Below are 16852 nucleotides of genomic sequence, written 5' to 3' on the forward strand. Positions count from 1 at the left end.
AAACATGGGCCTCGTTAAAATGAACAGGAATCCAAAGAAGTATGCACTCCCATCAAAATGGTCGCTGAGGGCTTCCTTTGACCATATGGTGGATACCACTTGGATGATTAGCACCATAAAATCGGTGCAATCTTGGGGGCCACACTCCATCCACGTTCCCCAATGACAGCCACAATTCATATGATCTGGATTGATTTTTCCTTACCAAGTATACGGTAGATGAATCACTACCATTTTCATCGGTGGCCAATACACTCTACAGGCTAGCTGGTCTAGCAATTACTATAATAACATCACCTCGGAAAATCACTGCACAAAGACTCAATGCCACCAACGAGCCACTTCCAAACCAGCTATATTCTTGCTGGGGCCAACATTCCACACGGAAGGACCCAACCTTTCAGTGATCCAGATTATTTATTAGGCAGCCCAACACAGGAGTGGACTAAGAGCCTCCAACATCAAACAATCCCAGCTACCCAATCAGATGACTCAATTCAACATTGTCATCCATGTTCCATTTCTAGCCATTTGTTTTCAGGCCAGCAAACAGTAGGGCATGGGGTTATCGGATGGGGCAAATTGTCGCATCATAGCTCATCCACACTGGAGCCCATCGGGCAAAATGATTTGAATAACCAAATGGTGGGTCCCACCTGCGCAGAATGCTGGCCAGTATAACACCTGACTAATTGCTAACTTTGGCAGAAACTTTATATATTTCTTCGCTACAAAAGGCTTAGAATTGTCCAGTGACTGAAAATGTAATGTTGAAAAGACATACGGTGACTCCTTATCTGTGTTACAAGCATAGGCATCAGCATATGATACCACAGCTCTACTAATGCAATAGGAAGAAAACACACAAGCTCGAAGAAATCAGCATCTGCACACAATTCCCCTGTCACAGCACGTGGAAGGTAAAACAATATGATAGGGAGTTCATTAGCGAAGGTTCAACCAGTTCTGAAGATGATGTGGACCCCACTGTCGGTATCCACAATGTCACTGATCTCACCAACCTTTAGAGCAAAAGTGGCCTCCTCAAAAGGCTTCTGCATCTGGCCCCGCCCAAAAGGACCTGCAAGAGTATCATTAAATAACAGTTTGGATCAAGACCAAAGCATGTTTGGGACCATTATATTAACCAGAAATAAAGGAAATTCAGTGTAAAGTACATAAAACATCTTGAAATTAACAGACCACAATATGTTACTCTTCAATTAGGAGAAAACCTCACTTTCTTTAGCAATAAAGATTTTCTTATTTGAGTAGGTTTGAATCTTTTACAATTTAATTTTTGATAGAGACGCAATTCTTATAGGTTTAACTTGGAATTTTAATGAACAGTAAGGGCATCTTTGCATCCAAGGTGGTGATGGCTGAACCAGATTGGATACTTCCATTTTGTTTCGGTGGGAGACAAAAGGAAACTGATTGGAAAAGAGCATCTTTTTAACGTGTTTCTGTTTTAGCCGGGGACATTATGGAGAAATGAAACATCTACCTAATTAGCATTCAAAATCTTTCTAGATGAAAAATCAGACCGATGGGATTCATTCCAAACAGGCCCCAAATTAGCCAAGGCTGATATTATCGTAATTGTGTTTAACCACAATAGCGGTGGTCCTAATCTATTCATCAATTTACGTCAATAACTTGAGAGATAACGTCAGCTTTATGAAACAAAGACCGATGAAAGGAGGTATAGAAGTGGAGAAAATCAAAGAGAAGAAATGGGCCCTGTTGAGCAAGTGGTTGTGAAGTTTCAGGGAGGAGCTTTTGGTACTACGGAGTGAGGTAATTCCGAGTACAGGAATCTGGTGGTAGTTGGTTCCCTGGCCTCCCCTCTAAGCAGAGCTTTTGTCGGATGTATAGAGAGAGATTAGTAATGTGGGAATACCTGTTGGAGCTTCAAAGCTGTCAAAGGAGGTGTTTGATTCACTACAGGAAAAGCTGATAAGAGTCCAATTTTGTAAAGAACATTTGGACTGATGATGCTCCCCTTGCTGATTTATATCAAGGCCTCTTCTGCTATCTTTGAATAGAGAGGAGAGTCAAATATTGCTAGGAATCATGGGAGCATTTGTTGTTTGGAATGTAAAGCTTCACAAGAAGGTTTATTGGTTGGAAAGTCTCATGAGTTTGTTGTGTCAGCCGAGCAATGATCCTCTCGCTGGATCGGAAAATTTGGAAGCATTCATCAAATGGAACGTTCTCTACAAAATCCATGTTCCAAATTCTCTGATCTGAACCTGGGATGCAGACTAGATGTAAATTTGGTTGTAAGGCTTCTGTGCTGCCTAGAGTGCAATCTTTTGCTTGGTTTGTTAAGGCCAACATGATCCATGTGCTTCTTGTGACGAAATAGTGAAGAGAGTGTGGATCACCTGTTTCTTCATTGCTCCGTGGCAAGGGATATATGAAGCCAATTTTTCAGTTGTTTGGGGTTAATTACGTTACTCTTCCTGAATTTTTAGAGTGGGAAGTGGGCCCTTCAAAGCAGAGAAGGTGCTTACTTTGTTGGATGCCTCCCTACAGTTTGCTATGGGGAGTGTGGTAGGAGAGAAATAACAGAAAATTTTAAAGCAAAGCAAATTCAATTGAACAGTTGAGTGAATGATGCAGGACATGAAATTTTAAACATGATATGCATGATTCCAGGCTTTAAATCATACTAGTTCAAAACAATCACACAAAATTCCACATCCCACATAAAGTCAATCACTCAATCAAGGGGAATCTATGCGGGTCCAGGCCTACACATGCTAGGGATGGATCAATTAAAATTATAGATCAATCAATACTCAAAGGAGAGTAGATTCAGCCACACATGCACAGGAATAATTTCTCCAATCCAAGAGATTCACAAGTTTCAATTCAGGAAACCCTAAGGTTGGAAAAAAGGGCAAAGAAATTGGGAGTTTAAGACAATCTAGAGTTAGGGTTAGGGAAATCAGGTAAGAGAGGAGTTAAAGAAAGGAGAGAGTGAACCTGAAGGCCGCCCGCATGTGTGGACAGCAGGCCACGCCTAACGCGCGTGTGCTGAGGGCAGTCCGCACGTGCGTGGGGCCCACGAACCCAAAAACCCCTTCCTTGGGGCTGGTCGGCTACAGTTGGACTACAAACCCCCCAAGTTTCGGTCCGATCCGACATACCGTCCGTGCGTGGTGCTTCGCTGAAGTTTCAGCCCTCTTGCAGGGCCAGATTCCAGAAATCTACTCTAGAGAAGGAACGGTTGCAAAATAACGACAGATTTGCAGGTGGAATGACTATAGGAGAAGAGGAATATGGATGGTAGAAGGTGGGGGCGAATCGGGATGGGTGTGGCTTCGCATCACGATAGTTAGCCTTTCGAAAAAAAGGAGGGTTTCACACCCAATTGGATTTTCACAACTCGAAGAGGAGCAAGAAAACGTAGAAATTTTATTTAATCATCAATGAGAAAAAAGACTACAAGGAGTGCTTATTTATAATAAAATCCTATACCTCAAAACTTGCGCCATGTGCGCACCCTACTACTTGATAAAAAATAACAACTAATCAAAGCAAGTTAAATCATCCATGATATTCCTAATAACAATAATAAGCAAAACTCAAAATACTAGATTATCTTGAATAGTGGGCCACGATCATGAGATCCCATGGTGAGATTCACATGATGATTAGGTCCACTCCAAGGAACCAAAACACAGCCCCCTAGCTACGAGGTCCCCCTTGGATGTCGTCATCGATCCAGATCGATGGTGAGGCCCTCCTCCTTGCATACGTGCGTAGGGGGGCGTGCGTATACACGTGATGTCCCCATCAACTCTCCCTGGCTGCGAAGATTTCGCCACTGGCGAAACAAAACTCCTGAATCACTCCAAGATGTCAGGATCAAATCTCTGAAGCTCCTCCTTAGTGAGCCATGTACTATCTGAAGCTAGGCGTGACTTCCACTTAACCAAGTACTTCTAAAACCCGCCATCCCACGTTGATATTATCTGATGGTCTAGAATATCCGCTATCTCCTTTCTGGGTGTGGGAAGGATAGGTATGGGAGGTAGAAACTGGGAAGAAGGGTTGAGAAAAAGCCATGGATCAAGGGACAGGTCTGAGGAATCAAGATGGTTGGGCGAAAGGCCAGACAATGTATTAGTGGTCCCCTGAAAAGCAACTAGATCCTCCACATTGAATGTGGAACTAATTCCCATGGAAGGTGAAAGATCTACCACATACGCATTGAGACCGTTTCGTTTTATAATTTTGAATGGTCCAGCACTATATGCGTGTAGTTTACGAACGGGCTCCCTGAAGGTTCTACCACATACACATTAAAACCGTTTCGTTTTATAATTTTGAATGGTCCAACGCTACGCGCGTGTAATTTACGAATGGCTCCCTGAGGGTACCGCTCTGGCCTGATGCGAACCACCACAGAGCCCCTTACATTGAATTCCTTGAATCGTTTATATTGGTCAGCAGAAATTTTGTAATGTTCATTACTAGTATTGATCTTTTGCCTGATTTTTTGATGCAATGAATGAATGTGATATGCAAAGGACTCTGCAAACTATGATTACCTATGGGACAGGGACATAGGGACAAGATCAATAGGCTTTCTAGGTTTATAAACAGTAATGACTTCAAAAGGACTTAAACCTGCGGATCTATTGATAGAACTATTAAATGCAAACTCGGTGATAGGTAGTACGGTATCCCACATTCTAATGTGTTGTATATCCCTCATAGGGAGAAACTCATCCAATAGATCATCAAGAAAGACATCACGAAACTCATCCACTGCCGGAATGGCCTCAGTGGGTAACTCTACACTAGCCTCTGGTGTACTCTCTCTAGCCACAAGGTGGTACATGTCGTACCACTCAAAATAGTAGTCCATGTCTGCCAACCAATCTAGAAAAGCTTTAGGGTCCAAGTGGCCATCAAACGTGGAGGCATCTACTGTAACTCCTTTGAGAAGTTGCGCATCGAGGTCATAGTGGTCTTAATGTCCCTCACGGGGTGGGTGCACAAGTGTGCGCCCATAACTGATTCCTTGGCCACCTCCATTCCTTAGTCTATCCTCCTGACTACCTGCTTGAGATTGGGCATCTTCCCCAATGGTGGGGTTTGCCCGAGCGGAGGTCTCTAATTGGGTAACACGTACAATAAGCTGATCCAAGCGTTGGTCAATACGTTGTTCCAAGCGCTTACCCAAATACTCAAACTGCTAGGTTATTTTGTTCATTGATTCTTGCAGTTGCTCCATGTTTAGTGTAGGGTGTAAGCCAAAGCCACGACCCGTACGTGTGGTCATACAACCACTAACTCAACTAAAAGACTTTCTAATATGACTATATGCGTCTAAATGGGACTAAATGATCCTATGAGACTCTATATGAGGGAAACTACACAATGCTACCAAAATTCAGCAATATAGCTGTCAAAATAAAGGGATAACAGAAAATTTCAACAATGTGAACTGTTAACTTTCTGATAACAGATATTTTAGCAGCTTATATAAGAAATTATGGACCTCTAAACAGCTCTATATGATGAGACTTGATGCATAATGGACATAAACAAACTAAACCCTAAACATGCAATGCATCCCCCTACAAGAACCCTAAGCTCTGATACAAAATTTGCTGCGGGACATGAAATTTTAAACATGATATGCGTGATTCCAAGCTTTAGATCATACTAGTTCAAAACAATCACACAAAATTCCACATCCCACATAAAGTCAAGCACTCAATCAAGGGGAATCTATGCGGGTCTAGGCCTACACATGCTAGGGCTGGATCAATTAAAATTATAGACCAAATAATACTCAAAGGAGAGTAGATTCAGCCACACATGCACAGGAATAATTTCTCCAATCCAAGTTATTCACAAGTTTCAATCCGGGAAACCCTAGGGTTGGAAAAAGGGCAAAGAAATTGAGAGTTTAAGACAACCTAGGCCCTAGGGTTAGGGTTAAGGAAATCAAGTAAGAGAGGAGAGAGTGAACCTAAAGACTCGCGTGTGGACAGCAGGCCACGCTTGACGCACGTGCCTTGAGGGCATTCCGCACGTGTGTGGGGCCCACAAACCCAAAAACCCTCTCCTTGGGGCTGGTCGGCTAGGGTTGGACTACAAACCCCCAAGTTTCGGTCCGATCCGATATACGGTCCGTGCATTGTTCTCCGCCGAAGTTTCAGCCCTCCTGCAGGGCCAAATTTTAAAAATCTGCTCCAGAGAAGGAATGGCTGCAAAATAACGATGGATTTGCAGGTGGAATGACTGTAGGAGGAGAAATATGGATGGTAGAAGGTGGGGACGAATTGGGATGGGTGTGGCTTCGCACCACGTTAGTTAGCCCTTCGAAGAAGGGAGGGTTTTGCACTCAATTGGATTTTCACAACTCGGAGAGGAGCTAGAAAACGTAGAAATTTTATTCAATCATCAATGAGAAAAAATACTACAAGGGGTGTCTATTTATAATAAAATCATATACCCCAAAACTCGCGCCATGTGCGCACCTTATTACTTGGAGACGAAGTAATAAAAAATAACAACTAATCAAAGCAATTTAAACCGTCCATGATATTCCTAATAACAATAATAAGCAAAACTCAAAGTACTAGATCATCTCAAATAGTGGGCCACGATCATGAGATCCATGGTGGGATTCACGTGACGATCGGGTCCACTCCAAGGAACCAAAACACAGTACCCTAGCTAGGGGGTCCCCCTTGGACGTCGGCATCGATCTAGATCGATGGTGGGGCCCTCCTCCTCCTTGCGTACGTGCGTAGGGGGGCGTGCGTGTGCGCGTGATGTCCCCATCAGTGAAATGATGCATCCAGGCCATATAACAATCAGATGCATCCCATAATTGAGCTAACAGAAGATCAGACTACTAGATGACAAAGCAGGACAAAATTAAGCTAATTTGAAAATCTAACCATCCAAGTTGAATAACTAGACTATCCCTCCATTCAAATTGCTGATCTGGACCACATCAAGGGTCCAAGTTGTCTTGATTTAGTATGTGGATCAGACTGGTTGTTTGATGGGAGATTCAGATCAAATCAACTGTTAGATTAGACTGTGGGGCCAACCGGATCAATCAAACATTCTATACGAACAACGTGTGTGTTATTTAATTAGTTGTTTGAGTTAGAATTCATCTAAGCCGAAGATCATGCAATTGCAACACCCTTTGAGCAAGTAATAACTCGTAAGTTATGAAAGGCTTGTATGGCTGAGACAGGACTCCAAGGAATTTTAGTCATTTTAATGTTTTAGATGATTAGGATTAGTTATGGTTGTGTCTACAACCAACAGGAGCTGAGTTTTGGTTTCCACACCCACCCATGCACGCACGGACACATGTTTTGCTAGCATCCCACCTTCATGGGGTCATTAGCAACATCCCCAAAGCTTTTAAATGGAGCATGGGGCAACCCATCATCAATATGAACCATTCATTCATTCATACAACTAGGAGCAGGCTGTGGTGTAAAAATCACGCCGATTGGATTATCCTAAGCATCCAATCAATATCATCGAAAATGGACAACCGAGCAAGCAGGGAAACAAAATAGCTCAAATCATCATCTTGAAACATCTACTAGATAGATGGCACTCTGTATTTGCTTATGATTCCAGAGTAGCACTTTGGTTTGATGATTCTAACCATGTGAGACGGTTGGTACTGTTGAATGGAGAGAGTAAAATTCAATGGTCCTATTTCAAGAAACGAATGTCTACCAATCAGAGGTTAGGATTGTTCAACCAATCTAATTTTCCAACAGTCACTTAGCACTGGTGGGTTCCAAAAATTAGTCGGTTTAGTTTATGTATGGCACACTTACAATTTCTGAGTGCCTGCAAATCAAGCATGTGTTGCCTACATAGGAGTGGGAGAAATACTGTAATTACCAGCATAGCTACTAGTAAGATGTTAGATACCATTCAGTCCTATTATCTTTACTTTTTGGTAAATATGTGGAGAAATTTCGTGGTTTGATCTTTGAGAAAAAGGTACGTATCTGAGTTTAGATTCTCCTTTTTTTTTTTTTTTTTCAAATTTGGTAGTGTCAATTGTGGGAGAAAAGGGGCTAGGCTATTAATTATTGAGTGATCCAACATTCATAAGCTTAAGGGATGTAATTTTCTCTTTCTTGGGCTGTGGCTGGGCCGCCATCTCGGCGGTTTGGCACTGCTTGTTTCTTTTGTTTGTTTTAATAAAATTCCAGTCATCTTTCACCAAAAATAATAATAATAATAAAAAATAAATAAATAAATAAAAATTGTGGTATCGAAGCAAAACTTGTTTCTTGTGGAGCTCGTTTGCTTTCTTCCCTTTCCAAATCAACCCAAACCTAATCCTTACCATTTTTCTCCCCAATTCCCTCAACTGCCCCCACTCCCAATACCTAAACTTACCCTTAATCCTTAATCCCATCATTCCTACACCATAAAAAACCCAACGGTAGCTCCTAGCTATATAAATCCTCAACCGAAACCCTAAATCCTGCACCAAATTTATTTCTGCTGCAACCAGTTCTATATTCGCATCAAAACAGTATAGTTAGGGAATTTCTACACCAAATTGGTTATAAGTTAAATCTGTAAACTGAATTTTCAAATTTTCAGCATCAGAAGTTAATTTTCAGTTGGTATTGATTGATTCCAAATAAAAGCTTTGCCGCAGTCTATTGACTGAGCCTTATCCGTTCGTGTTCTAGTCACTGCATTGCATGCCGGTCCCAAAATCTGTTTCCCTGTTTAACCCTACACCCTGCATCCATCAAATAACTGATTTTGGCTTAAATTTTGTTTATGGTGCAAATTGCTACTACACAGAATAATTAGGTAGCCTGATTCTGTTCCTGTTTAGAGTTCTGCTATTAGGAACACATCAGTTATCCTAAGATCTTGCAGTTGCCAGATCTTTGCGCTTCTTTTTCTCTGTTGTGAATCTGTCTTACGAATCAAACATTTACTCTGCGGTCCTGTTTTCATCAAAACAGTCCAGTAGACACCCCGCCTAAAACAAGAATAAGTTGCTCTTCGAGCTTTAGCTTGACTTCAATAAAATCGTTTCCTATTGACTTAGAAATTGTTGAAAATCCAAATGGGTTAAATAGGGAGCATCCTCGGTACATCTCAGAGACAACCACCGGACCGGATCAGCCAACGTTAAATCCAATAAAGATATGGTCACAGCCGCGCATCCGAACTCCAAAACCTTGAAAACTCTTTGTATGTAACAACTAATGTGAGAAAAGAATAAAATGAACTCTCTCTACCCAAAGATCACTATACTTATTACTTAGTCTGCCTCGGATAATGCGGTGTTAAGGTGTGAAAAATCATATCTCCAACATCAAGAAAAGTACGGCTGTTTTGTATACAAAGTGGCCATGATATTATAGACAGCAAATTTCGACATCAAATGGTCCCTTGATCAAGGTGATTTATGGTTCATTGGAAATGTAGTCAAATGATCTTCCTAACGAACTTAAGTTTCCTCCAATCCGAGTTATGATGAAGAAGATCTGACCCATTTACTAAAATTGTGCATTGTCGAGCAGCCGAAATTGTAATCCCTGGCCACTTTTTTGACAGGTTAAATGGGTGGATCCAGTTAAAGTAGTTTCAGTCTCATTTAAAAGATTATTAGATGACCTTTCCAACGAACCCAAGATCATTGAAAACGGACGTGCAACGGTGAAGATGCAAGCATTTGGTCAAATTGCACGCGACTGATTTCACACACCGAACAGTCATACTTAATGAGTTCTAGTTGAAGTGGTTCCAGACCCATTTATAAGTTTAACAGATGAAATTTCCATTGAACCCAAGATCACCGAAAACGGACATGTAACAATGAAGATGTGAGCATTCGGTCAAATTACAGGCGACCTGTTTCGCACACTGAACAATTGTATTTTTTATAGGTAAAATGGGGTCAAATTGACGTGATTTCATTCTCGTTGAAAAGTTTATCTAACGATCTTTCTAATGAAGCTAAAATCACTGAAAACTGATGAAAAACAAAGAAAATACAGACACTTGTACAACCGTATAAAAAGACCAAACTAAAATTTTAATATTTAGAAAAAGCAATAATTACGTTAAACACAAACACACACAATATAAAATAAATATATATATATATATATATATATATATAAAAGTAATCATTACCTTATATATAATATAAATTTTTATATATAATACTATGTAACATTTATACATACATACATATATATATAGTGAAATACTCAGTTGCGCATTGGTTATCATGAGAATTGAGAACTCATGAGCACTTTTTGATACATGATGTGAGCGCAAAATCTAAACCATCCATGTGATGCAACACCCCATGAAACCCCCCAGGCCCAACTTTCAGCCTGATCCAAAACTCTGGTGGTCCATGCAGAAAGGAAATAGTTATCTCCCTTGATTTGTCTCTCTCTCTTTGCTATGGCCCACCAGAGTTTTGGATCAGGCTAAAAGTTGGGCCCTAAGGGTTTCATGGAGTGCTGCATCACATGGACCGTTCAAATTTTGTGCCCATGACACATGTGCAAAAGTGCACATGGGCTGTCACATAAGAAGGTGCGCAGTTGAACATGACTATATATATATATATATATATATATATATATATATATATATATATATATATATATATATATTATAACCTTATATAATATTTATTTTTCCTCCTCTTACAAAGACAGTTGCTAGAGAATACTATAGTGATATATATTATTTTAAAAAATAAAACAACCTCGCCCACTCACATATATTTGAGGACAATGTCTATATAAGGAGCTCCATTGTCATTCATAAATGAGGGGGTAGACAGAGAGGATGATATAGAACGTTATGCGTGAAGGAGAGAGTAGAGAGCGAGAGAAAAATACAAAGATAGCAAGAAGAGAGATAGAATAGAGATAGGAAGAGTCTAAGAGAGTTGGAGTTCACATGGAGGCACTGCCCGAGGTGCCCTAAATATTTTTGACATGCTGACATGTTGCCTGACATAGGAGACAAAAAAGATAATTAAATAAGTCACTGAAGCTAAGAGTTTTTTTTTATATTAACTTAAGTCATGTTCCACTCCACACATTCCAAGTGCATCTACTACATTCATATTTCCTTTTACCTTTATTCTGCATTATTCCCTTATTTTCATCTTCTTTTACATTATTTACTTGCCCAAGGTCTTAAACCCTACGAAGCAAGGCTAGTTGTCATTTCATTTACTACATTTTCATTTATTTGCCTACCTAATACCACTTGGCTTTGCAAAGTAAGGCTAATTTGAAATAAAATTGATATGGGATATCACATATGTTCCCGTGAGCATATTGAAAAATTCCAATGCATTCTAATTCCTCCCATTTACTCCCATCCAAATAAAATATTAGGATTTCGAATGCATTTCATTTACTCCCATCCAAACACAACCAAGTAAGCCATTCTCCCAATTCATTTACCTCCAATTCCATTTTCTATTCACCTCCATTTACAAGCTCCCAAACGAGCCCTAAAAGGTAATGATTACATATATATAAGTAATAATTACTTTTTATATAATTATATATATAACGTAATGATTACTTTTTTAAATATTAAAATTTTAATGTCTTTTTCTACGGCTGTACAAATATTTGTATTTTATTTGTTTTCCGTCCGTTTTCAAGGATTTTGGATTCATTGGAAAGATTGTTAGATAAGTTTTCCAATGACACTGAAATCACTTTGATCGGACCCCATTTGACCTATCAAAAATACAGTCGTTCGGTGTGCAAAACTGGTTGCCTACAATTTGACTGAATGCTGTCATTTTCATCATTATATATCCGTTTTCAGTGATCATGGGCTCATTGGAAATGTGATTTATTAAACTTTTAAATGGGATTGAAACCACTTCAACCGGACCTCGTAACCAGATCTTTACTGGATTTGGCGCTAGCCGATAAAGTCCGATGGTTGTCTCCGGACGTGCCAAGGATGCTCCTTGTTTGACCCGTTTGGATTTTCAATGATTTCTATGTCAATAGGAGACGATTTCATTGAAGTCAAGATAAAGCTCAAAGGGCAGCTTATTCTCTTTTTAGGTGGGGTGTCTACAAGTCTATACCCAACTGCCCAATCCTTTAATCATATCCTTTGAATCAGTCCACATGCAACCTACAACACTGCCCATTCATCTCAGTCCAAAAACTGTCCATATTTTGTTTCCAAACCACAAAGTTGTCCTCAGAATCTTCCCCAATTAATTCTAAAAGTCCAGATACCAACCTGTGCATAGCTTAGCCAAAATCAATCCCACAAAGTGAGAATTTTCATTCCAAAATCAGCCCAACAATTACCCAATTTGGTACCACAAGTTTCATACCCACGATGAGCCGGACTTTTCCTTAGTCCTAAAATGGTGGGAGAGAGTCAAAGTGCTATAATGACTATAATCTGGAAGATAAAAGAAGAGATGGAAATCATGCTAGGTCAGGAGCCAGGCGGCCAGCTAAAACCCCAGTAAGTATTCAAAATGGAGGCAGCAGTGGATGCAAAAGTTGTTAGAATGATAATTGATGGGAATAGTCCTAAAAACTTTGTATCCCAAAGAGCATTTATGACATTGTTGCAATCAACGTATTTACCCAAGTATGAAGAATACCCTGTTTGACAGTATCTTTTCAACTTATTCCTTCCAAGAAAGGTAGTCAAAGGATGTATCGTGCATAGTCACTACCATTGACCATTGTCACCTAATACTTGGGGGACCATGGATATAGCATTAAAAGGCCATCCATGAAGAGAAAAGAAATGCATACCACTTCCATAAATAATGAAAGAAAGTTCACAACGAAACTGATATTTGAAAAGCTTTTGTTGTTCTTCAAATGTTTGGAAGAGGATAATTAGATAAAAGGGAAAGTAAGGGAAGTGAATCAATCAGTGGACCCTAAGTGCCTGAAACTTCCAAGGAACATATTCCTAACAACAAGATCCCAATTCAAGATAACAATCATGTTGATTCCACCATTGGATTGACTGGTGGATCGATAAATGGATCTACTGATAGATTAACGGCTCAATCAGATGAAGGGTCAATAAAATTAGAAGAAAATTTGACTAATGAACCGGCAAATGTGTTGGTCGCATCCCAATGACAATTAAAGTGCACAAATCAGAGTGCAGCATCAACCGGGATGACACTGCGATGACAAGAAGTCAATTGAAAGCAAGGTACAAAGCCAATATCACCATTCCGACATCCAAGGCAAGCAAATCCATACTACAAAGGATGTCAAAGATAGTATCCATAATATGGAGAACTGTGAAGAAGCACAGGAAGAGATGCCATAATCTGCAACACCATCCTATCCACAAGATGTCGATCCGGCATTGCATCAACAACTACTGCTGAAGCAAATATAAGACATTAGAAAGGCAAATTGTCGCAATTGACCACTACTGGCTTTAAACTTGTGGACAGGTTCTTTTCAAGTTGGGAAGAATCAATGCTTCTAGGCTATGTGTAAATCAGATGGATCCCACAGTTAAGCCACTCAAAGATTCTGTTTTAAGGAAAGGACTGATCAAAGATCAGCCCACCATATTGCAAATTAGGTCCAGATTAGGCCATCTAAGGGTCTATTTTAAAATCAAGCCAAACTACACGACCATTCAGATTGCGGATCTGGGCCACATCAAGATCCATGTTTTTTTGATTAAGAATTTGGATTTTTTAAAAAACATTGTTAGACGAAAGATCTGGATCAGATCATCAGTCAGGATTGTGGAGCAAACTGAATCAATCAGATGTTCTACAGGTGCAAAGTGTCACTTAACTAATAAGTTGCTAGTGTTAGAATGAGTCCATGACTTGTCGAAAAAGTTTCCCTTATAGTTTTGTCACTTATTTTGTGGACCACTTTTCAGTATCAAATGATGTTAGAACATGGATTGGTACTGTTTGAAAGCCGATAAAGTTAGCTTTTAAACAAGTTAAAGATCATATGCAATTCAGACACTGTTTAATCAATTTATGGCTAATTCATGAAAGGCCTATATGGTTGTGATGTGATTTTGAGGGTATTTAGTCATTTTAAATATGTTTAATGAGTAGGATTGGCAATTGTGATACGTTTCAACCTTTTTCTAATGGATATGTGTTTCAACCAATAGGAGCTAATTTTTCAGTGAAACTTCAGGAGATGTTAAAAGGAATATGTATACACATTTAGGAATCAAAATATAGCGAAAAACAACTATACATAATAAGTTTTCATATGGTAGAAGCCTAAACCATGTACTTTCAGGAAAAAAAAAAAAAAAAAAACCAATGCAATTTCTTGATATAAATTTACACTACGACTCAATCAACAACAAGAGTAGATAACTCCAGATCAGTGAAAATAGCAATCCAGATTGCAAATGATTTATATTTTATGTCTATATTACAAAACTCCAGATCAATGAAAATAGCTATCCAGATTGCAAATGATTCTGAACTGAAAACTGCAGGGAGTTTGACCATCTAGGTAACCATGATTTACACTTTAGAGGATTCATTGGATTCAAATTAGATGATCAAAGGACAAAGCCAACCCTATCAATTAGACCTTGATCCCTAATAAGGAATTATTCCATCCTTGACAGAAAATATGCATAGGGTCTTCATGAGTACAGACAAGGTTGAGCGATCCAGACCATTGATGTGATGGGTGCCACCATTGATAGACGGTGCCAGAAAACTCTCCCAGATTAGGTTCTCCACATCCAATCTATGTCCTTATATCAGGTGAATGTGTTCAGTTACTGTATTTCTTTCAGTAACAGTCTATTTTGCAGGAATTCGAATTTAGGGTTAGGATCCTTCCATCAAGAGCCATGGACCATCCACCGTAAGATCAAATTCTAGAAGAAGATTGATTGTCGGGAATAAAAGACAGGTATCACTCATATAATCAAATCTCTCAAAGGAAACAAAGCAATCGATTAAACATCGAAAGAGTAGTCAATCGGGATCAAATCTCAACTGTAGAAAGACGAATAGATTTAGATTGATGGATTGATGGATGGAAAGAAAGAAACAAAGAGAAGAAACTGACCAAGATCGCCACCGCGCTTGGCTGAGCTGCAATCGGAGTAGCGAGAGGCAAGGTCCTCGAATTTGGCCTTGCCGGTGATGATCTCTTCCCTGAGGGTTTTGAGCTGGGCAACAGCACTATCCCTGCTGGTGTTCTTGATGACTTGGCCTTCTGGATCCTTCCAAGAAGCTTTCCTTCGAGAGCCCGAGTGTTTTATCAGAAGATGGGAAGCACGAACCTGCTGTGGCTGAGAAGAAGACATTCTCGACTCTCTCTCTCTCTCTCTCTCTCTCTCTCTCCCTCTCCCTCTACCTCTTCTCTCCCCCTGGAAGCAGCGTTCTTATATTCTTCGATTCCGTCGTGCACGTGCCGCTTCTCATACGTGTGCCAGATCTAGGCCACCCATCAGATGCGCCCGCCACTAATGCGACCTGACCAGTGGCCGACCAGAATGAGACGCGCTACCGTGCTAATGATGATTTTTAAGGGACGTGGATCGGGTACTGCAACCCGCCTGACCGAGCTCGGCACAGGCAGGGCTCTGAGGGGCCAATCGTGGTGTATCGGTTTTATCTACGCCGTCCATCCATTTTTCATATTATTTTAGAGCATGAGCCAAAAAATGAGGTATATTCAAGGCTCAAGTGTACCACACCACAGGTAGCAGTGGTGATAATAATGCCCACCCTTGAAACCTTCCAAAGGTCCACCTTAATATTTATTTTCCATCTAACTTGTTCATGAGGTCACATGGTCCTTCGTGAAGGGAAATCATAGATATCAGCTCGATTCATAACTTCTGCGGCTCTTAAGAAGTTTTTAATGGTGGTCATTCAATCCCCACCGAGGTGGTTTAGGGCCTGTTTGGGAGCGTGGATTTGGAACCCCCTGGATTCGCAACCCCCAGGATTGGAAACCCCCTGGATTGGCAATCCTCTCGGTGTGTTTGGTACCCTTGAGTGTGAATCAACTTTAATTCAAAAATACCTATACATGGTATATTCACGGGGGTTTGAATTTAATTACTAAATCAACTTTAATATCCCCAATTAGTGAGATATATAATTTTTGACACTATGGTTGTGATAAGCCCGCTAAAATATATGTTTTGTCTAAAAGTGATGAAATTCCAAGTCTTAGATGGACCGCAAGCACAAGATCATGTCTGAGTGACTAACCAACGATTTTTAATCGTTGATTGATATGGACAATGTTTGGACGGTGCTGGACAATATTTGGACGGTGCTGATCTACATGAACAATGTTTGGACGGTGCTGATCATTGTTAGTGGGCCATGTGCCCAGTAGAATGATAGTGTACAGTGACATACATTTATACATGCAACTATTCAAATGATTTTAGGTGTAATCCAAGCTCTCACCTTGGATTACAAACCCCCTCAAAGAGGGGATTGGAAACCCCCTGGATTGGCAATCCCCAGTTGCTTTATGCTGCCAAACAACCCTGGGGATTTGAAACCCCCTCTAATCCTCTCCAATCCCCTCCAATCCAAGGTGCCAAACGACCCCTTACTTGAGTCTTATATCTTTTTAAATTTTTTTGTTTTTTAGACACCTTACTCAGGATAATATCTTGAGAAAGCTAGGACAATTGGATTTGATGCGAAACCATAACCTTGATCCGAAACCTTGAACCTAACCATGATTCGAACCAAACCCTGATCCAAACCAAACCCTCATCCCAACCTAACCCTAGCTTGAACCCTAAACCACCATTAAGGCCGATGCATACATATAAA

General features: G+C 40.2%; 1 protein-coding gene across 1 annotated transcript; it reads right to left on the minus strand.

The window, feature by feature from the left end:
• Positions 1-689: 689 nt before the first annotated feature.
• On the minus strand, positions 690-15409 carry LOC131243442 (peptidyl-prolyl cis-trans isomerase Pin1). The gene is made up of 2 exons (XM_058242811.1): positions 15114-15409; positions 690-1081 (listed from the first exon to the last, which is right to left on the minus strand). The coding sequence occupies exons 1-2, from the start codon at positions 15352-15354 to the stop codon at positions 957-959; spliced, it is 366 nt and encodes a 121-aa protein (XP_058098794.1). The 5' UTR covers positions 15355-15409; the 3' UTR covers positions 690-956.
• Positions 15410-16852: the final 1443 nt, after the last annotated feature.

The sequence above is a fragment of the Magnolia sinica genome, chromosome 4, assembly GCF_029962835.1.
Source record: "Magnolia sinica isolate HGM2019 chromosome 4, MsV1, whole genome shotgun sequence".
Taxonomy (NCBI): domain Eukaryota; kingdom Viridiplantae; phylum Streptophyta; class Magnoliopsida; order Magnoliales; family Magnoliaceae; genus Magnolia; species Magnolia sinica.